The sequence below is a fragment of the Ostrinia nubilalis genome, chromosome 9, assembly GCF_963855985.1.
Source record: "Ostrinia nubilalis chromosome 9, ilOstNubi1.1, whole genome shotgun sequence".
Lineage (NCBI taxonomy): Eukaryota > Metazoa > Arthropoda > Insecta > Lepidoptera > Crambidae > Ostrinia > Ostrinia nubilalis.
Window position 1 is genome coordinate 6,052,868 of NC_087096.1, and position 22,850 is coordinate 6,075,717.

At 36.9% G+C, this 22,850-nt stretch overlaps 2 protein-coding genes across 6 annotated transcripts; one reads left to right on the forward strand and one right to left on the reverse strand.

Annotated features, from left to right (window-relative positions):
* Positions 1-12,404, forward strand: LOC135074949 (ubiquitin carboxyl-terminal hydrolase 7-like). 5 transcript variants are annotated; one of them, XM_063969314.1, is made up of 12 exons: positions 1-103; positions 473-549; positions 837-1,171; positions 2,538-2,701; positions 3,210-3,469; positions 4,010-4,184; positions 5,478-5,670; positions 7,145-7,298; positions 10,181-10,314; positions 11,068-11,174; positions 12,069-12,084; positions 12,176-12,404. In XM_063969314.1, the coding sequence occupies exons 2-12, from the start codon at positions 490-492 to the stop codon at positions 12,180-12,182; spliced, it is 1,605 nt and encodes a 534-aa protein (XP_063825384.1). In that variant the 5' UTR covers positions 1-103; positions 473-489; the 3' UTR covers positions 12,183-12,404. The 5 variants fall into 5 exon arrangements, with proteins under 5 accessions (XP_063825384.1, XP_063825386.1, XP_063825382.1 ...); XM_063969316.1 differs by having other exon boundaries at positions 11,068-11,164; XM_063969312.1 differs by having other exon boundaries at positions 12,069-12,404.
* A 6,827-nt stretch (positions 12,405-19,231) lies between these two features.
* On the reverse strand, positions 19,232-21,911 carry LOC135074950 (kunitz-type U19-barytoxin-Tl1a-like). Its single transcript, XM_063969317.1, has 5 exons — positions 21,519-21,911; positions 21,199-21,277; positions 21,009-21,118; positions 20,762-20,852; positions 19,232-19,388 (listed from the first exon to the last, which is right to left on the reverse strand). Exons 1-5 carry the CDS (start codon positions 21,730-21,732, stop codon positions 19,268-19,270), a joined length of 615 nt encoding a protein of 204 aa, XP_063825387.1. The 5' UTR covers positions 21,733-21,911; the 3' UTR covers positions 19,232-19,267.
* Positions 21,912-22,850: the final 939 nt, after the last annotated feature.

Sequence of the window (22,850 nt, forward strand, 5' to 3'; positions counted from 1 at the left end):
TGACAAACAAAAATCAAAAGGTGACGCATGTCATCGGCACAAAAATACAAAATTAGTTTTTATATTTTGATAACCACCACTATGTATTTTATTTTGAAATAAGGTAAGTAAATATGTTACAATTATGTTTATTATCTGCTAATATCGGTTCTAATAACTAAAATGACAAAGAAAGTAAAAATGCTTTACATTTTATTTCTGACCATCAGTTGAGTGGTAGAAAAATTTTGTAACGTTACATTTGTGAAGAATTATGTACCTATTATCTCCCTCCATCCGCAGTAGACTTAAGCTAATGACAGTATGGCAAAGAAAGCCAAAGAACCTTACCTAGGTTCACCAAGTCCTACCTGCGAGGTCAATTTATGAGGATGAGTGAATATCACTTACCTACCCTACACCTACTCCACCACAAATTCAGTAATCGGAAAGGAAGCATTTATTGTTGCTATGCTTTGCATCTCTTTTTTAGTTTTATGCTGCTGAAACATGATAGAAGCAAGCAGCACGGATAATGCTACAGTCACTACAGCGCCCACTCCAACTCCGGTTAGTATCTTCAATCTACACTACTATGAAGTGTGATATTGTCTAAATTGAGAAAAAAATCTTCAGTGCACTAAATAAATTGAGAAAAAAAAACTTCACATTATTACTAGGTACACACACATTACATAAGTATGAAATAAATAATTATGAATACTAGAGACATACATAATACATACCCATTGAAATATGTGTTTTATTTACAAGATGCCACCTTCCACTCTTCCTGATGTTTCTGCCCAGAAACCTGTAACAGTTAATCACGATTATACTCTTTGTCTTTCCCATAGGATAAACCATTGCAGGATGGTCCAAAAGAAGAAGACGACGTCGCCCGAGCCGAAGCCACATTCCGCTACACCGTTCAGAACATAAGCCAGTTGAAGGAGCAAGTGCTCTCTCCCCCATGCTACGTTCGGTGTCTTCCATGGAAGATCCTGATCCTCATCCGGCACACGACGACCCCTGACAGGCAGCAGCAGAAGGCTTTAGGAGTATTCTTGCAGTGCAACGGGGATTACGACACTCCAGGGTGGTCTTGCTATGGGTTGGGAGAGCTGAAACTGATGTCCCATAAGCCTGATGGCGCGCATCTGTGTAGGAAACTTCATCACATGTACCACTGGTAAGTCCAGAATTAGCGAGTTGCTACGTTTGTAATCCCAGTTGTCGTCAGATTTTTGTGCCACCGCATGTTCTCTGAAGTCCCTGTAAATTATCAGGTTAATTCAAGCCTACAAAAGATTGACAATATGTCATTTGTACATATGAAGCATCATTATGACATCGTATTGTAGCGATCGTAGAGAAAAACTTTTAAAGCTGACTAACTTGTACTTTGCCATGCTAAATCCTTTTCAATGCAAAATAGACTATAAATAATGAGACTGTTTTGCTATTCCCTGTTGGACATGTTTTAATTTATCCAAGAATCTCAGAGTACCTAGTACCTACGTATTACGGTCCGAAAATATTCAGTTTGAAGAATTAATCGTTCACTAAGTTTGCAAATAAGAGATGAAAATTTATGCTCGGTTCGTTTATCAGAGATTTTGCGAACTTTGCTTGAATTAATTTGTAATTAAATTAGGGTTTAGACTTTATTCCACTCGTTTCATAGAACCATTTGTTTGTTCAGAACTTCAAAGTCAAAGTCAAAGTCAAAATTTCTTTATTTGTTTAGACTAATAAATAGTTCTTACAAATCGTCATTTTGCTCTTAAGGAGCCTCTACATGTCTCATAATGTTTTTACCCTACCAACTTAATAATGCCATGACATTGAGAAATATATTTTCAAAATTGAATTTTATGTACAAAAGGTTTTAATTAAATGTTTAAATTAAAGCGAAGTTATGAGAGAGAAATCAATGATTAAATCTACAGAAGCTGATCATTTTTGTTGTAAAATTAAACTACACTGAACATCAAATAAACCGCACCTTCCGCGACGCGAACTTTATAGATTTTCTTCTGACACAATCATGGTACCCCAACAACATTGGTGTTATTTAAAAGCCCAATAAATATCCTTTAAGAAAAATACATTTAATTTCTAAATAAATGATTAACATATATAATAAATGTGACTTGAAAATAGACCTCACTTTGGGCTCACCTCTGGGATCAATTAGACCAATTTTTATGGTTATAAAACCAAATAAAGATCTCACGTGTCCTCTTTAACAGATGGATAGCGATTAATCCCAACTTAACAGTTTTATAGTCATAAAAAATGGCTATAGCGTAACTACCTATTTTTTGAAGAAGTGACTCTGGATCCTTGTAAAGACACATTTTTGGGGTAAAAACCTTTCCTTTAATGAAATGAAGTTTAGAACTAGGCTTTCAAATGGTACCAATGTTGGTGGGAAGTGGGGATGCATACGTTTGATAAGTGCTTGTCGCGGGAGGTGCGATTTATTTGATGCCGAGTGTATTATAACTATAGTGATGCAAGATCTTCCATCTTATGGTTCTGATAAATTACAGCAAAGAAGATGATTGGGGGTTCGCCCACTTTATATCCTGGGATGATCTGATGGACCCCAACAATGGCTTTGTAAAAGACGACTCCATAACTGTGGAGGCCCATGTTGTAGCTGAGGCACCCCGCGGCATTTCATGGGACTCGAAAAAACACACAGGATATGTCGGTAAGATCTACAAAATACATAAAAGATTTAAATAGTAAACCACCTAATTACTAGTATAATTATCAAACAAAATATGATTGTTATTCTAGTATTATCTTAAAACATTATCACTGAGTTAGTCCTCTCTCGTTTCGTATATAGCCCATTATATTAAATGGATGACCTGTTACAAACTGGGAGAATTTAGGTTTATTTGAAAATTCCTTAGGTTAGAAGAATGAGGGCACTACATAACAAGTACGAAGATTAATGTTACAAAATTACATTTACTACCTTGCTGATAGATAACATTTTATATTGAGGCAATTTTAGTAGACTTCTTTACTAAAATGGTTTTCTCCTGAGAAAATAGGAGCAGATCCCATATTTAACATCCTGCAGGCTAACAATGTCCCATATTCTAGAATGTCTAATAATGCACCCGCTGTTCTATTACATCCAGTCTCCTAGAATAACAAGTCTTGATCTCTCTCACTCACTCGTCAAACAATTGCTCTTTATTTCTCAGGGCTCAAAAATCAAGGTGCGACCTGCTACATGAACTCGCTTCTCCAGACTCTGTTCTTCACCAATGTGCTCCGTAAAGCAGTTTACAAGATACCCACAGTGGGCGACGACAGCTCAAGATCGGTCGCGTTCGCGTTGCAACGAGTCTTCTACGACCTCCAGTTTGCTGACAAGCCTGTGGCCACGAAGAAACTGACGAAGAGCTTCGGCTGGGAGACGCTAGACTCGTTTATGCAACATGACGTGCAGGAGTTTCTTAGAGTAAGTTCAGTAACTTGGAGGTTTCGCTACCAAAGAGAAGGCATTTTGACGCGGCGCCTCTTCTATGTAGAATGAATTTAAATCAGTCCCAGGTCAACGTTCACTGTTAGCATTTTTTTAACGTTATGCGTCATCCCTGTACAAATTGTATTAGTGCTTTTAACCGATTTAAACAGTCAATCAATTTGACTGTTAATTTTGTTTGGTAAATCACACTCGTTGTCGTTGATTTAAACTCAAACGTACACAGTTCTATTAAATTTTACGCCTCTCGGCATGTCCAAATTGTGAAATTGAAAAATCAACAGCTACGAAGTATTTTAACGAATGCAATATAAAAATGTTTGCTTTTTTTAAATTTCAGATTTTCATCGTACAATTTTAAATATGAAACTGGTTATTTTTACGGCTTTGTTATCAAAGGATTTCGAGCAAACTTCATTTAAACAAAATCAATCTTTAAAAACCAGAACCCTATTTTATTTATTAAATTCTAAACTTATCCCCCTTAGAAATTTAGATCATTATCGCAATCAACAGGTACTCCTGGACAAGTTAGAGAACAAAATGAAAGGCACCGTGGTGGAAGGAACCGTTCCCAAGCTGTTCGAAGGCAAGATGACGTCATTCATCAAGTGCAAGAACGTGAACTGCACCAGCACTCGACTGGAAACCTTCTACGATATCCAGCTTAGCGTCAAGGGAAAGAACAACAGTGAGTCAATCCTCAAATTGCTTTTTTCTAATTACATAATGACGTTTGGGCCTTGTTAGGCTTGATTAATCCTGTAGCCTAAGTAAGTAAAATGGAATAGAACTAAATAAGAGTATGTATACAGGCTACAAGCCCTCAACGTATTTATTGAAGTTTTTTCGCAATTTTGAAGAATTTTGAATGGCTTTAACTTATCAACGACATTACTTTATTGAAAAAAAAAATGCTTTTGTTTTATTTACGGTCTTTGTCGAAAGTTGCCACTTCGTAGTCAAAGCCTTATTTATGAAAAGTAAAATAATAAACCTAACTCCTTTGTTTATAAAATAATCTACCGGCTGGCAACTTTGATTACTTTGGTATATTGCAAGTTACTGCGGCAGTAGAGTTTCGGACGAGCTTAGGAAGTATTAGGCCGTTCCATTGCGATTAGTTTCACCAACTTATTGCTGATTTATTGGGGAAAGTATTCAATTAATTCGAACTTGTGTTGCCACCTAAAGAAATATGTAGTAAGTTTCGGTATTAATAACAATAGTATTATCGTTACGTAATTCATATCTACTCTATTAAGATTTTTTTTATTTAAGACTGCAGCAATGACAATGTTTCATACAAATTATATCCGTTGTCTAGTACCTACCCAATTACCCATAGTACAAGTTTTGCTTATTTTTATGTTTAGTACCTAGTCAAATGTCTACCTTTTTATAAGTGCTCTACTTTAACTTCAAAGTTACACTTACATGCAAACTGAGACGCAAACTTTCTGCGAAGCAAAAGAAAATCTAGCTATCGCACCTTTAAATGTACCTACTTTGAGTCAGCATTTCGATCAACGCAAATGCCCAAGTTACCCGGCGTTACCTACCTACTTCGGACTCCCAAGACTAATTCAATGACTCTGACTGAAATTGGTCGAAAAGATATTATGTCGGGTGGAATCGACCAACGAAATTAAAGGGCATCCCAAAAATATTCCATAGAAACTTACGTCGTCTCATACGTAATGAAATCGGAAAGCATTCTGTATCACAGTTTTCTTTTAGGAAAGAATTATAAGTATTACTAGTACTTAAATTATGTCTGCATTAAACTGCACGTTAATGACCCCAATCTTGCTCTTAAGCTTCAACCACACCAACGCCATGCAACGCAATGACAGGTCGCGCAGACTGTCATGGGTCGCGCGACCTGTCATTGGCCTATGATCGCGCTGGTGGCAATCTGCACGCATTGGTGTGGTTGAAGCTTTATGGCCTACCTCCTCCACTCTACTCCTCTTTTCCACAGTATACGAGTCGTTCAAAGACTACATAAGCACAGAGCTGTTGGACGGCGAGAACAAGTATGACGCGGGCGAGCATGGTCTGCAGGAGGCAGAGAAAGGCGTAAGATTCGACGAGTTTCCACCGGTGCTGCATCTGCACCTCATGAGGTTTCAGTACGATCCGCAGAGCGACGCCTCTATCAAGTTCAATGATAGGTGAGAGCGTAATAAATAATGACATGATGATCTCCCAATTTCACAAACGATGCTTGCTTAAGTGAAGCAGAAAGTCGAACGCACAGCGTTAAATAGAGCTCTGTGATTGGTTCGTATGTCACTATATTATGTGTCCACGCGCACTGTGAAACCTTATGAGGTTACATTACTATGGTAATGTTTGTGAATACGGGCGGATGTCTAATACATAGATGCTTCTAAACTATTTTGGCCACCTTTAAAAATTTAAACTGTCAGAAGTCTGCAACTTTTAATGACTTCATGACAATAGCCGTCTCAAATTCAATGGTATCGGGGCGTGCGGAGAAAAGGCTAAGGGCCGGTTTCAATAGCCAGTTGAAATGTCAATTAATAATCTGCCCAATAACTTTAACTGAGACTTTATCGATCTAATAGAGTTTTAAATTTTCAAAGTTCAGTTAACATCCAGTTAGCTATCTGTAATCGACTATAATAATTAATTAAACGAACCGTTGATGTTTTCATAGCATAACAAAGAATTACGTCATAGACTAAAAAAATAATACACAAAGGCCCACTTTAATCTGGCGGTCTATACTTAATCTCCAAGTATTTGATTCACCGTCTGAAGCCCACGTTCTGACGATCGCCCCCCTGAGACGCTAATTGCAGCGCGAGCGCTATACAATAATAATCAAGTCGGTCTGTTGTGCTCAACGTTCCCGTAATCAAGCCTTGGATATTAACTGCCGCGGTACGGAGCTAGGTGTTCGTTTGCGGTAATAAAATGATGTATGCGTCTGTGAAATGATAAATGTGTTTGGCTTTTAATCTCATTTGCGTGTTACGACTGATGTTGGTAATTGAAGGGTATTTTATGATATCTGTGCTATTGGTTATCTATATATATAAAAGAAAGTCGTGTTAGTTACTCCACTTATAACTCAAGAACGGCTGAACCGATTTAGCTGAAAGTTGTCAGGGAGGTAGTTTAGAGCCAGGAGAAGGACATAGGATACTTTTTATCCCGTTCGAAATTTAAAAAAAAAAGTCTGCTTATTTATTGCCATTAAGGCGGAACAAAGTTCGCCGGGTCAGCTAGTTATCTATATATATAAAAGAAAGTCGTGTTAGTTACACCACTTATAACTCAAGAACGGCTGAACCGATTTAGCTGAAAATTGTCAGGGAGGTAGTTTAGAGCCAGGAGAAGGACATAGGATACTTTTTATCCCGTTCGAAATAAAAAAAAGTCTGCTTATTTATTGCCATTAAGGCGGAACAAAGTTCGCCGGGTCAGCTAGTTTCACATAAAATGACTCGTCTTTTAAACTCAATGTCATTATTACTGATCCAAAACCAAGACCTAGGTGCAACTTAAAGCTTCACCTTAGTATTTTTGTGCAATAGTTATTTTTACTTTTAAAAGATTACAATAAACTAATGTTAATGTTATCCTGCCTGCCTTATAAGGTAAATTCTTTCTTCACAGGTTTGAGTTCTACGAAGAAATAAACCTAGACCCGTACCTGCAAGAGATCCCGCCCACTCCTGCGCACTACACGCTACACGCGGTGTTAGTACACTCGGGAGACAACCACGGCGGCCACTATGTAGTGTTTATCAACCCCAAAGGAGATGGCAAGGTAAACCCAACTCTATACGCTCAGCATTAGGGTACAATATAAATGTGTTAGCGATCCAAAGTCACTGGTCAATACAGAAATGGTTTATTTTCATTAGTCGATATGTTACGGCTAAAGATAGTTGTGAACATAAACTTAAGTTTAGCCGGCTAAACTTAAGTTTATCTTCGAGAAGCAGCTAAAGTTCGATAGCATGTTAGTTTGCGTCGTGATATTCCATCTTTAGCCGGCTAATGTGCACATTAGCCAAAACGAAACGGCTAAAAATGTATTCGATGGGCGCGCCAGGCCGGCGGAGGGCTTGAGGGGGCGGTGGGGAGACAACGCGCGCGCAGTTTTATTTTGTTTTATTTTGTAATTTTAATTTTTTTTTTTAAATTTATTTAACAACTTAAAGACAGTTACATTGAGACAATTACATTTAGATAGCTTTAAAAACCACTAGGGTTTGATGTAAAGCTAACGAGTTTGCAGTGGGTACATTCACAACACAATTCAAATACCTACAGAAGATTCAATTGTAATGACCAAATTTATTATTTTATTTTAATGATTAGGTAGGTAGATATTGTTTTAAGTGATTAATATTTTGTTATTGTAATAATTGTAATTTTGAATACCTACATAGGTACATAAAAGTATATGTAATGAAAGTGATTATTTTTTAACACGTTCCGCCGCGGTAACGGCACATACTGTAAAGGTGGAATTCATTCATATTATGGCAGTACGGGTCTCGCCGTTTTCACGAAAATCAATCTAAAAAACACTACGGCAACAACCGTCGATTTTACATCAGAGTTTCATAGAGAGCAGACTTGTTGTTGCAAAATATTGTGAACAACAGTACGGGTATAGGTGTATGAAACATTTATGTGAAGATTGTTAGTGTCATATTGGACTAGAGTAGGTACAGCGTCGGAACGTGTTAATAAAGTTTTCGTGTCAAAATATTAAACATGATTACATTGTTTCCTTTTCCATTTCCTTCTGCATTTTTAGCCAAGGGCCTGCGGTTACACTTAAGTTTAGCCGGCTAAAGATAGAAGAAACTAACATTAACACCTCGTCGAAGATAAACTTAAGTGTAGCCGGCTAATCTTAAGTTTATGTTCACACCTATCTTTAGCCGTAACAGATATACAGCGTGCAAGATAACTTCTTATCAAAGTCAATCTCTTAAAAAAAACTGACAGATAAAACGTGCGCTGAATGGTCTATCTATCATAAATACTGCGGTCGGTTCCAATCAACCAGCGAAAATTATCCCTCGAATACAGGCCCTAAATGACATGCGTTACAAAATTCTCTTCAACTCGTATAGCCAGTGAAAATGAGCCATTACATTAGGTATTGAATTGGATTTCCAGGTATGATAATTATGTGGTTTGGAGTTCGTACCAACGCATTATCGAATTCCGTGCCCAAAGCAATCTGATTATATGCGATAGATTTCAAGAATATATGATTTATAAATTACAATACGATTTTATTTTAAAAACTCGATATGGAGAGTAATTAATATTTTTAGGTTATCAATTTGCTGAATTTTAGTGCCCTTTAGTATTTACATCCTCAAAAGCCACTCAAACATATAAAACAAAAAATAGACAAATAATTAAAAAACAAAACACTCACCGGAGGAAGTGTCGCGTATGCACGTAGATCACGTAGCATGGCGTAGCGTCATGTAGCGTTGCGTAGCGTCAGGTAGCGTTGCGTATTACCACGTAGCATTGCGTCGCGCACTTTTCTCAAACGTCATGTAACGTTGCGTAGCGTCATATAGCGTTGCGTCGCGTATTTTTTCGCCGAAGATTATAAAACAAAAAACACTCACCGGAAGATCACGTAGCATGGCGTAGCGTCATGTAGCGTCATATAGCGTTGCGTTGCGTATTTTTTCGCCGAAGATTATAAAACAAAAAACACTCACCGGAAGATCACGTAGCATGGCGTAGCGTCATGTAGCGTTACGTAGCGTCATATAGCGTTGCGTCGCGTATTTTTTCGCCGAAATACAGTCAGCATGCACACCAGTTTTTATCTTTGTTCTACAGGGTGTTTGGCGCATCGTGTGCCAAAATGATTTGGCGGATAGAATGGGTCATTTCCTATATTTTCAACCCCCATAACACGTTCCATGCCAGGCGGCTACTTTTATATTAATTTTTAGTAATTTTACCAAAATACCCAAAACGCATCATTTAATTTCAATTTAAAAAAAAACTACTAGGCGTAGCCTCAAAGTAAATATTTTGTGAAGTTTTTACCTGCTTTGAACTTATTGTAAAGTAAAAAAAAAGGTTCAAAATTCAAAATTTGAATATCAGTCCGAGTAGAGTCAATGTACTAATTTAAGGAATTTGTGAAGTTGTTGTTATTATTTAAACAAGATTAGTATACCGTTTGAATGGGGAAAGACTAGAGAAGTTTTCATAAAATCCGAAGATCGCTATCTCTTTTAATTTTTTTATTATAGCCATGTAAACTTAATTGTTCAGTCCATTTTTAACTTTTCGGAAAACTTCAAAACTGAATTAAAAAAAAAACTAGATGATATTTGCCAGTAAATTTAGATTTGATGCAATCCTACATCAATGCACGTCAAAACAAAATATTTACTTTGAGGCTACGCCTAGTAGTTTTTTTTTTTAAATCGAAATTAAATGATGTGATTTGGGTATTTTGGTGAAATTACTAAAAAAAATCATATAAAAGTTGCCGCCTGGCATGGAACGTGTTATGGGGGCTGAAAATATAGGAAATGACCCATTCTATCCGCCAAATAATTTTGGCACACGATGCGCCAAACACCCTGTATAATCACACTTGTTAAAACTGCGTAAGGTCTAATGGGTTAACTTGCTCTTTGTGTGCAGTGGTGCAAGTTCGACGACGACGTGGTGTCCCGCTGCAGCAAGCAGGAGGCCATCGAATACAACTACGGAGGGAAGGAGGACGCGCCGCACCTCGCGAGGCGCGCCACTAGCGCGTACATGCTAATATACATACAGTAAGAAAAGATTACTTGTTTATTTACAGGTTGATTCATACTATGGTAGCCAAATTGTCATATTTATTTTTTTAACTAAGCTCGCGTGCTTCTTAATTTAATGAAATCTGGTTGTCTCGTAAGCGTTAAACGATCGGAAAACTAAATGTGCCACGAAAAAATTTTTGCCAAAAGGAAACTTTTTTATGTCTAATATAAGACATTCATAATCATGTCTGTGCTTATTGCTTAATGCCAGTTCATTGTGCGACACATTCATCCGTGTATTCAAGACCGATTTGGTTATCAGCAACTGCGATACGTTAGTCTGATTGATGTTCGAGTCTTACTTCCTTAGATATGCCTTTTCAGAAAACTTATTAGGCGGCTGAAAGTTGCGAGCGTACCTTTTCCAATCGCAATACAGCTGCATTGAGTTACATATCCCCATAATATTATCTAATACCGGGAAACCTACTATGCTGTTTTTATTTATTTTTAGATCGCGAATACAATAATAAATAAAAAGAAATATAGTGCTCAGCAGTTTCATGGACTCAGCGATGTACACTACCTAAGCTTTCAATCCTACATAACACTTCTTGCAAGAAAGTGTACCTAATGTACCTATGACGTGTTATAACAGAATATTTCCCTGACTGATCTTCGAACATTAAACTACACTTTACTATCGCTTACTGCCAAAAAACGCTTAAATCTCAAGCAAATCTAGACTCTAATCTAAATAAAGAAGATACCTTTCCCGGTGCACAGGACGTCGCAGCTCAAGTACGTCCTGCAGGACGTCAGCGAGAGCGACATCCCCAGCGACCTGTGCGAGCGCATCAACGAAGAGGTGCGATACGAGATGGTAAGGACATGTAAATATCGACTCCTGCACCACTTGGTTGGACCGCATGCTGTGACGCTTGGTTATTGGTGACAGGTGACGCGTGTAGTTCATAGCAAATTGAACAAGATTTTCTCGAGGCACCCACTTAATTACACCGGCCATTTTTCTTTCTGACATTGGCAGAATCACTTCGTGACGCTCTATACGCGGTTCAGCGAGACATGAAGTAGAGCGCGTTAATGACATTGATACCTACTGAGTGTCATACATTTATAAGCTGCACAGTAGTGCACAGTGCACATGATGTCATCATAGGCAATTATTTCATCTTCTCTATCTTATTAGACCGAATATTCTTCTCGAAACTGAGTTCCATACATAGGATGCTGTCATAATAAAGCAATTTCTTTACTCTATCTTTTTAGACCCCCGGCTTTCTGCTCCACAAAGTTCTGACATCTGTCCTGAGGCGATTAACCATTTTTTTCAAACCTAATGTTTCCCAAATAAATCAAGTGTTTAAAAAAAGTCAGGCTCCGTCACAAAAAGTTGCCAGAGCCGAGCCGAGAATATACATGGAAATAATTTTAACTTTGGTAGTCACACACTTTAGCCACAATAAAATTAGGTTTCATTATTTGAAGATTATGAAAATATTGAATCGCTATATTTATTTCCAAGGTTTTTAGTCGGTTGCCATAATGAGAATTAGAACCCTAATGCGCCTAAAGGTTCTTACCCACTCAATTCCAATACTTCGATATAAGCCAACTAGCAAACACATCGACAGTGATATCTATGCCACTCGAATACTTTGAACACCACCCAGCATCATACCAAGCGTCACAGCTCCGGTCAAACTGTACTACGGTTTATTTTTCCTTTTTGTACCGCATACCCAACGCCCTGTTACGTATTTCAGGCGGCAGAAAAATAAGGTGCAGGAAATATAAGTCTGACACGTCAGTCAGTTCAGCGAAGTACTACGCACGGATATTCAGCGCACTAAAACAGTTCTTCACTTTGCAGGCCCTAGCCGGCTCTAAGTATAAAGGAAGATAACTAAGTCTAACAACACTCGAAGCACGCAGTTTTTATACAGTTATACAATTATTTTGAAATAAAACTTTTGCCGATGGCGCTAATTTAATAAATTCGTCAGGTAGGTTAATAAGCCATATCAATGCATTATTTTTTCTTTGTGTATATTTTGTTGTAATTATTTATGTACCGTAATAAAATTTGTTGCGAATTAATACACTGTTGTGTTTTAATTAAGTTAGGTACTGCCGCTGCTTATGATCTATGTTAATTATTTAAAATTATTCACGATTCAGGTAGCTTGATTACAAACTTAATATTTTGTCACGTTAAATAATGGACCTTATTCTAAATTCCGTTTTATTCGCAGGTCAGATACTAAAACATATCTTCGTTCTCATTATTCCTTTGGTCGTTGCATCGTTATTTTCGTGCAAACAAGGAATCGCAGTAACCGACCAAAAAGACTGAATTTATGACGTAAAACAACAGCATTTCCGCAATGAACAACAGCGACATGAATCTGTAAAAATATTCAACATGCACTGGTCTTGCAGTCTACAGTCTCCGTTCACTAATATCTAGTCCATAGTCCCCCCACATAAAAGAAAACGTGATATCCACCAATGGCTGAATATGTGCCCTGAAAAACGTTTTCAAGTTTTCGTTGTCCTTCATGGTTTTGTTTCATAGTTTCCGCAGAAATATTTGTATCTGTGGAAAATTTCCCTTCAAACTCACGCACGGTACCCCTGACGATATCGGCAGCGAAAGGGCTCCGGGACTTAACGGAACCCAGAACCAATAAAGCGCCATAATAGTGCCCTGAAAACTTTCCCTATCTATGCACACATTTCTAGATGCCTCACTACGGCACTACCGCTGCAAATTAAATAATCTCTCGCGGATGCACTTCTTGGTAACTGGTAGACACTGATGCGATGCTTGCGAGGCGGCGCGCCAACAACCGGGCAAATCGAGTTAGTGTGGATATGAGACGCCGTGTTTAGTAAAACCTATAAACTTACTGTAAAGGCGTTGTGGTTGAGATAATTACGGAAGCAGATAAGCTACAAATGGGACAAGCTGTTGCAACGATATGGTAGATCTTGTTTTGTTTTATTTGATGAGACACTTTGATTCCACATTGCGAATTAAAACTTTCCCCTGAATAGTGACATGAGCTTGTGTTGGAGTTATTTAAACTTTTCACTATCCGTTACGTTCACAAGCCAGTCGGCAATTGCTATAAAATATGTGTTTAATAAATTCGATATGAAAGCGACGAGCTGCGAATTGATTGCGTGATAGTTTTACCATCAATCAACAATTAAGTTACAAAATAGAAGATCTAAGCTATTTTATCAAATTACAATTTTGAACTAGTATTTATTTATTATGAATAGCTTGCGAGTTGCGATACGACGTTACGTATTACTTCGCACGGTATTCGATGATAGACATTTTTATTTGGCCACGTCGAGGCGGTGGACGCGACGCTAATTTATCGCCGACGGGATTTATGGCCGCGCTCCGGGCGAGCGACGATTTTTTAAACACTCGAATAACTAACAAGAACACGCGAGTAAAAGAAAATACGGTATGTTTTTGTGCCTTAGAAATGTTTTGGGCAACCCCAGAGGTGCTCTATCTCCTAAAATTCCCCCTTCGTATTTGTATATTCACCACCTTATCAGCAAACAACAAAACATATTTGCCATAATCCCCACAATGGTGCAAAATATTAACTAATCCAAATAGCAACATAAAAGCACCCACATTATGCCTACGCAGCGTCAATTAACTTTTTAGTGGCTATAAACAATATTTGCGTTCCGACTTAGGCTAAGAACAGACTCACGGCGCGATTTTCAACCGCGCCCGCGGCGGTTGTGGAATTGCGGTTTTATTTCAAAACTCACGGGAGCGGTTATTTGCGCGGTTATTCTACGAACTCACGGCACGATTTTAAATTACGCCGCGTGCTTATTCAAGTCACTGTGGTCACTGGTACAAAATGGTCACCCAACGATCGGGCGGATTTCGCGCGGGCGAAAACCGCCGAGCGGGACCCGATTACAACCGCGCCCGCTGCCGGCAAAACCCACGTCATGAGTTTGTGCATTAGTTTTTACATAAGTATCAGCATTCTACAGAAGCTGTGGGCCCGCACAGCGAACTCATGGCGCGGGTGAAAATCGCGCCATGAGTTCTTAACTTCTTAGCCTTAATCAAGCAAATGGGGGTAAATAAATTACACCAGTAAATAACGGAATTGTCTCGGCTATCAAAGGACAAGAACGAATATATTTCCCGATCGGCTTTGTCCTAGAACCGGCGCGCATCAATCACGCTGACGGATGGACAACGGAAATAATTATACCGCAATTTCCTATTCTATCACTTCAATTAATATTATTCACTTCGATGATTAATATTCCAAGTTACCCGAATATTTGTTATTTAGATGACTTTTATTATTTCGTGTTCCCATATTTCGCGTGCTTCTAGAGCTTATAGAAACTTATGCTAGTGGCGGTAAAGTTTTGCTAGTAACGACTCTTCATATTTAATTACCTACTACAGGTGCTTAGATTTATGGCTCTTGGTTTATAGTTGAGTGATGAAATTCAAATAATGAGAGGCAGAGAACTGGAGTAGGCTTGGAGTTTGAAATGCAGGCCGTCAAAGACGGCAAGTTCACAGTTGCAACTATTAAAGAGTACTTATGAGGTTAGCGGGCCTTTTTAGGGTCTCTAACTACAACACTGGGTTTGGAAAAATCATTTTCTAGTAAAATATCGATTCCTACGATTTAAAAACCTCTTAAAGTCAAATTTAATGATGAAAATATTCACATTTATTTATGGGAACCTCTACCTTTAAGTCTTTAAGAACTAGGCTCCCATCGGAAGTGCTATTTTTTTTTTGTTCGACTGTTCTCGCCGTGCTACAATGACGGCAGATCTTCGCTAATTAATCCAGACTCCACTATTAAGAGCGTTGTAGCAAAAAGTTGGCGTTCGAATTTTAGGTTTTTATTGCTTGACGTCGCGTAGTGAGTGCGCAAACTGCATTTATCTGTACAATTTCAACGCTGCGTCGACTAAACGATCTTAATCCGTAGTTGTATCGTACCTAAGACAGTCATCATACATAATAATAAAGAAATAATGTATAATGTATAATAATAATAATATAATTTATTTATTCAAGTAACATGACTCATTATTTGTTAGTTATAAAGGATTTAACCTATGTTAGTAATAATTATAGTTGAAACATCTAAACTATTCATTAATGTTATTATTTTTTTTGCACAACTCCTGCGGATGTAGTGCAGCAGTAATTAATATAACGGCAGTCCAGTCTACTCGCTATCATAGACAGGATGCTGTTGGGGCTTCCCCGAACCCTGCGCACCAGGGAGGCGCACCTCTTCCGCATGGTCGCGTAAAAACAATCTACTCGCACCTCTGCAAACATGCCCGATGCGCTGCAGTATCTGGGCAACCTATTTGATTTTTTCTCAGATCAGACTTTTAGCAAAATCAAGTTACGTAATTAATGTATTTTTACACTAGTAAATCCCGCGACAAGTTTTTAATCTTTAAATTGAGTAAAGTAATAAGTTGATGGGTTTAAAAGAATTTATGTTTTATTTTATTCTTTTTATAGCATCAAAAGCTTGTTTATGAAAAATATTTACTATTTAAATTTTACTTTTGACTTTTGACTTTTTAGTTTTTATGATGCGGGATGGAAAAATTAAAATTTATTCTGATTTTGTGACGTTTCCGCACATAAATATGGATAGGTTAAATAAATAGAATGAAATGTATGAAAACGAGCGTGCCATTTTTTAAACGTTATCTATAATATCTGTGTCCATCAAAGAGCTCGTAACTAAACATCGTAAGCGCCATTCAAATTATTATCTAAAAGTTAATAATAAATATTTAGTTTTTGTAAATCTAAACAAGTCAGGAAATCAAATAGGTAAATACTGATATCATTGTGATTTTATAGAATTTATTATTATAAACCACGGTCGTATAATGCTAAAAAATCAGAGGTAACTTTAAGATTTTTATCCGTAGAGCAAAATTTATCTAATCGTGTTTTTAAACAGTTATCCCATTAGGTACACATGCGTTGTGTAATACAAACCCATCAAAAACAATACTTGTCAAAAACCAAGTCTCACTACTCAGTTGTTCTACGGTAAAAAGTTGTGAGATCCATGTTATACCAAGTCCAGTCCAGGAAATCATTAACGTTTTACATAAATATATTGACTTGGCCATCGCATGAAAACACGTGTAAATTAAATTATTTAGTGCGAAATGAAACGAAATTTTGCATGCCTGTGTAGACAGGCAAAATTTCAGCTCAATGGGAAAACGGGAAGTAAGTAAATTTTAAGTTGCAAGATTTTACAACTCCAGATGTCAAAGAAAATAAAAGCTTGTAGATAGCTTTACAAAGAAAAGAAAGATTTATGAAGAAAATAAAAAGTACTGTCTACGATACATTTGTTAGGCCGTGTTACTTTAACATTGACATCAAAATTTTGGATGTCAAAAATCTGTCTAACATAAAACACCGGTTATTGTCAGTTAGGGTCAAAGTTAGGTGGTGCATCTCAGCCTTAGTGTATTTTAATTAAATTTAATACAAATAAGGATGACGAAAATAATCGATAAGTGATCTCACTCGAATATTTCTTATAGTAGGTATACAAGATGTCGAACAAATGGTTACTTACTGAAAAAGTGCTTCATGAGACCTAGCAAACGGCATCAATAATATGTTTAAGAACGAACTGAATCTATTCAAAAAACCTATATTTCCAGCTTTCATACATTTAATTTCTGAGAATTCTGAGTGCCTTAATGCCGTCCCCTTTATCTATTTATTTAGTATTTATTAATTAGTATCTCTTGATGATATTGTAGCAAGTTAAACCTAAAATCATGTTTTCCGTAAATAATTTAAATAAGAATGCAATTTACGAGTTTGTTGTTTGATTATTATATATTACTCAATTAAAAATTTAAATTTAAAAAATTAACACTTCTAATATGGTAGGTATGGCTGGCGGCATACATTTAGTATGAAATTCGGAAACATTGAATTTTCGCATAGATCCAGTTTATTCTTTGACCTATTTATTGTTATTGTTTTAAAGAGCTCATGAAGCACTTACAGGAACAGTAAACAGTTTCTCGATATCTTGTATAATTAAAAATCAAGTGAAATCACTTATCGTTTCCACCCTGTACCTATAGTTTTAAAAATAAACTCATTTTATACGTTCATTTGTATAAGTATCTACAATACAAATACCTAACCAACTTAGTTGACGTTTTATAAAACTATTTGTCTAAGTGTCATCGAGCGACCGCTGGTGGATTTGCCATTTACCTGACCTACCCCTTTATTACTAAACGTTTAATATCAGATGAATAGTTACGCACCAATTTCTTTCATTCAGTCGTCAGTAATTGAACTTTCGGAAAAACATGACGAAGCATTGTGTGACCAAACAGACGCTATTCAACTTTTATTAGTAAGGAAGAGTATATTTTATGTTGGTAGAAACACAATAGCATAGACTAATGTTTTGACACCCTGTTAAATTTTTTATTAGTCATTTATTTTTTCGTGACCAAACAGATACCATAATAATATCTTTTGTCTATTCTACCCATATTCTGTAAGTCAAATAATAAAAAGTTTGAAAAGAAAGAAATTACAAGTCCGATTTACCTAAACAAATAAATTAAAAATACTTGCGGATCAAAAGTACTCAATCATACTACAATTTACGAAAAAATCACGCGTGACGCATATACGTCAGTGGGCAGTCAACTGACATAGACCCGGCGTCTACGAGTGCCAAAGCACGACTGATTTATGCCATTTGATGCACCCGATTTTATAGTATTTTCAAATTAATTTTTCATTTGAAGATTGAAGATAGATATTTTTTCTTTTTCACACAATAATAGTACTATGTTTCTTCTTAAGTATAAAGTAGTTTATGTTGCCAAATGACTTTTAGATTATGAGATGTGACCTGTTTTCTTGCAGTAATTTTCTCGAATTTTGACTATCTTAGACATGATAAAAATGCATTTTAATGAATTAAACATCAAAATTTTCTCAATACACTTTCTTCTTCAGGGTATGCTTATTCTAATGAATACATTATATCTTCTTACTTTGAAATAAATTTGTTGTAATATTAGTTCAAAGTTGTGCCTTCGCGAGTTACCTGGAAATCGGGCTTTCTAAATTCGCTGTTTTCGTCGGCAAAAATCCAATTTAAACGATATTTTGTCAATAGACAATCCGTAAAAACGTATGATAATTACGATGATATAAGTCAAAAGAAGCTATAACAATAAATTATATGACTAAAATCATTTCGAAATCTGCCAAATTCTCGATTTCTGCATGAAAAATGTGACAACGCTCTTAATTAGGCGAGTTTTTCTTCGTCACGGCGCGGATTAAACTGACGACTCCCTTAATTGCTTGCTTGGAACTTAACCGTTTTTCATTTGAAGAGCGCGTGCAGCTGGCTTTTACATTACTGTTTATATTTCCTAAAACTCAATGGCAATCTGCTATTTACCACGTGGTTGGGTTTTTAAGCTGTATCCTGGCGACACAGGAGTTGCATCGGTGGGAATATTCCCCTATTTACCGCGTGATCCATTTTAAGATATTGTTTTTCTATATTTTTACAAGGAAAACCGAACAAAAACAAACAAACAACCACAGAGACGCGGAAATGAGATTAAAGTGATCCATCAGTGTTGACGGGACTCTCCCATAAGAAATGATATTAGATGCGATCGAGAAACATCCCAATAATGTATCATATTAAATACCAACATTTTCTTGTTTTAATTCAAACTTAAAATCCGCCTGACTAATCTTTAAAATACCTCAAGTTCGACTGCTTTTCACTAACTTGTTAGTATTGAATAAATAAACCAATTGAATAATTTCAAAAATATATTAGTGGGACCTTTTATAACCTAATAAATTACCGAAATCCGAAAGGTATTAAGCGTCCTGGTGGCATCTATTCATGCAGTAAGTTGCAGAGTCGAATCTGTTCTGGTTACCGCCACAGCCCCCGTAAATAAACCTCTTGCAGGTCGCATCGTTCACGTCGTAGTAGAACCTTGAAAATTAATTTCGTTAATCAGATATTGATGATGAATGAGACCCGATTCGATCGTTTCCATGAATCATCAAATAAGTCGTGGTTCTATCTCTATCTTTGCGCCATTCTTTCAATTAATCAAGATTTCTGATTGAAGAAGTAATAGGAATAATCTTTGAAGCTCACATGAGGGTCTATTCTGCAAACCACTATTGAGTTAAACTGATGGTGCAGTATATTGAAATGAATGTGCGAATATCGGTCTGGGATAGCGTTGTGGAGCTATCGATAGTTGCACTATCGATTGTTGACCATGAGCCCAAAAACATTCGGAATATCGGTGCTCTCGATAATGTCGCCATTTGCAATAGTATCGATAATTCGGTAGTATTGCAAAAACTTGGAACCTACTTTTTACCCTACTGCGCCAGAAAGAGGGTTATGTTTTTATGAAGTCGGTTCAAACTGACAGAAATAAATAACCAAAAAATATCCATAACGTTATCAAAAGTATTGCTCAAAATGCCCCTATCGGTGTACCATTGCACATGGCGATACTATCGATAGACTGTCGATAAGCAACACTAGTCCAGGGTGTGAAAGGCCCGTGTGCGAAGGTGACGCATCGGCCTGCTAACCCGCGCGGTTGCGGTTAACCTAATGGATTTCGGCTGTTGGGAGAGGCCGTAGATCATTGATAACCAATCCGACGCATTATTTGCGTGTTCCAAAATAGGCAACGAATTACGGTTTTTGGCTGTCATGGCGAATGGTATCTGATTGAAATTAAAAATCAATACAAGTGACGTTATTATGTAGACGGTCTGGCAAACGCTTGATGCTGATGAAAATTATGAGTTTTTCCGGTCGGATCCCTTTAGGTCAGGGTTCGAAAATATCCTTATGATATATATCCGATATATATCGGATATATATCTGATATTATGATATATATCCGATATATATCGGATATATATCATAAATATCGGATATATATCGGATATTTTCGAACCTAGGGTTCTACAGGAGTAGATTATTTTGGGCCAATACAAATAAGATTTTCACCAGGTAGAGGAGCCAAATCCTATAAGGGCTATGGATATTTTCGAACCCTGCTTTAGGTGGTGCCCTAATGGTGCCTTAATTCCTGTCTGAACCACTATAAACTTTGACATTTCAGTCTGATCCCCTTACTCTACCTTCTCTGACTCAAACTCTCCGCACGGTAGATCAGAGCAGAATAGAAAATATTATAAAATAAAACTGTACTCCCAGGGTAACAGACAGGGGTATCCGACCAGAACAACTCAATTGAAAGACTAAGAAAGGAACTCGCAATTCTACAAAATCAAACAATCAAGGATCTTAAGATATGAATTAAACTTACTTACTTGAAATACATAGCCATGCACAGCCCAGCGTTTGGTTGTAGTGAACAGAAAGATGGATTCGTAGTATCTTTGATCGACATGAAGGCTGCACCTGATGTAAAAAATATATTTTAAAATGTGTAAAATCATACATTTGCCTGCTTCTAATAGTTTCGGGGAGAAGAATGCTCTAAATAAGTAGTAAATAAGTAAGTATAAACAATAGTTAAAGACTTTTAGCAAGTAGTGAAGACATGGTCATACCAACCTTTACAATATCTTTCGCAATCGGTCACAGTGGCAAAATTGTTTTTGTTCCCATTGCATCCTGTGTAGGTGAATGTCACGCACTGGTCAATCTGTGCATCGTAATAAAACCTACAGGAACAAAATATTGCATTATCAAGTCACACATCAAAAACTAATATACCAAAAACAGAAATAAAAAAAAGCTTTACCTAATCATACTTTGCGAACAGTTGCCCATCTTCGGCTGAAGTTGGCACCAATAATCCCAGTTCCAAATGTCTATGCGAGCTGAAATCATTTTTAGCCTAGTTAAAATATTATTTCACGCATGGTTCTTCGTCTCTTCTGCGTAGACTATTCCAGCCACCTCCAACTTCATGAGCCGCCATAAGCCTAACATACCAGGTATCTCACGCATAATAACCAGACTAATCTCTGAATATTAAATCAACTATCATTCCCTAGATTTAGGGCCAGCCTAGCTGCAAATTAAAGAAAAAGGTCACTAATGCAAAATTAAACCACCTACTTCTTCTAAGTTCCTGAGCCCGCAGCCGAAAGAGGTCCAGAGGAGAGTGACTGATCTCCTCCACATTCTGGTCAATTTGTATCCTTCTGTGAATCAACGTTGGCTTTGGGGTGGTCTCATCTTTGACCACCGCAGTCGTCAGCGTAACATCCTCGTAACCACTCACACTCACACAAACCACGAACAATAGAACAAAATCCAATCCCTTTTTCATTTCAAAAACACAAAATGTCCCGTAAATATTCGCGGCCGTTATACTGACCGCAATAAACGATAAAAACAAAGGTGAACGAAATTTATATTGCCATAAAAAATATTATCGCGTATGCAAACATGTCCTAGGGATATTGTACTGGCGGTGTATAAAACAAAATACAGATTTGTTGTCCGTATGTTTAGTCTTTTAGATTGATATAAATGATACATAAGTAAAATTGTTCTCTATTTTACCTTTTGAAATGTTTGCGGTTTGGTTAATGTCTGTATTTCCTAAACTTTACAGCTATAAAATGTTGAAATAAGTTCTCTGGTGTTTTCTAAACATTCACAGTGAAATAAATAAACTTCAAACAAAATATGGGTTTCCACAATTTATCTAATACATTCATCGCAGAAACAAACTTATCAGTAGTAACCCAGTGTACGAACATGTTTTGTATTGACACTGATTGTAATTGATGTCAAGATCAATGAACAAGGTACACTCCAATGTGACGTAATTAATTTGTATCTATTGCATGTTAACATGCATAATGATGAGTTGGAGGATCAGTATACCGACTATACTTATTTAAACAAAAATAATTTAAAGAATTAACGACGACTTTATAAATATGTACCAACCAATACCTTGTATCACTCGTAATAATTTATCTACCAATCACCTAGGTACTTGATTATTACGGACAAAATCTTATTAGTGTCTCTTCCTTTCGGTCTTAAAATTAACATACTTTGAATATTCCGTGATCATATACATAAATAAATCAGACGTAACTAAACTGGATGCAACGCCGGACCAAGCCTAAAATTGGGAGCACTAATTAGTGGTTTTTAGCGGAACTGCCTGGAACAAGGAACGCGGCGTACTGTAACGTTTGTAGATGTTCCGAGTTTTATTATTCGTAGAGGTCTCGTATAAAGCAGTAGGAAGAGATTATCGAATAAATTCGATATCTCAGGTCTTCAGACATCGATTACTTGATTTCCCTGACTCCCGTCAAGCTTCGTTTAACTCCACAAAGCAAACTGCGTTCCCACAATTACTGCAGTGCCGTGATCGAAACGCGTAAATGATTTCAAAGCACAATACATCGTTTGGTGCAAGCAGAT

Bases quoted from the DNA above. Each gene is read 5' to 3' on its own strand.
- LOC135074949 (XM_063969312.1), top strand. From the start codon at position 490: ATGATAGAAGCAAGCAGCACGGATAATGCTACAGTCACTACAGCGCCC. The intron at 3,470-4,009 runs GTAAGTTCAGTA...CGCAATCAACAG, and splicing joins ACGTGCAGGAGTTTCTTAGA to GTACTCCTGGACAAGTTAGA. The intron at 5,671-7,144 runs GTGAGAGCGTAA...CTTTCTTCACAG, and splicing joins TCTATCAAGTTCAATGATAG to GTTTGAGTTCTACGAAGAAA.
- LOC135074950 (XM_063969317.1), bottom strand. From the start codon at position 21,732: ATGAAAAAGGGATTGGATTTTGTTCTATTGTTCGTGGTTTGTGTGAGT. The intron at 21,278-21,518 runs GTAGGTGGTTTA...AAATGATTTCAG, and splicing joins GGCTCAGGAACTTAGAAGAA to CTCGCATAGACATTTGGAAC. The intron at 21,119-21,198 runs GTAAAGCTTTTT...TTGTTCCTGTAG, and splicing joins TGTTCGCAAAGTATGATTAG to GTTTTATTACGATGCACAGA.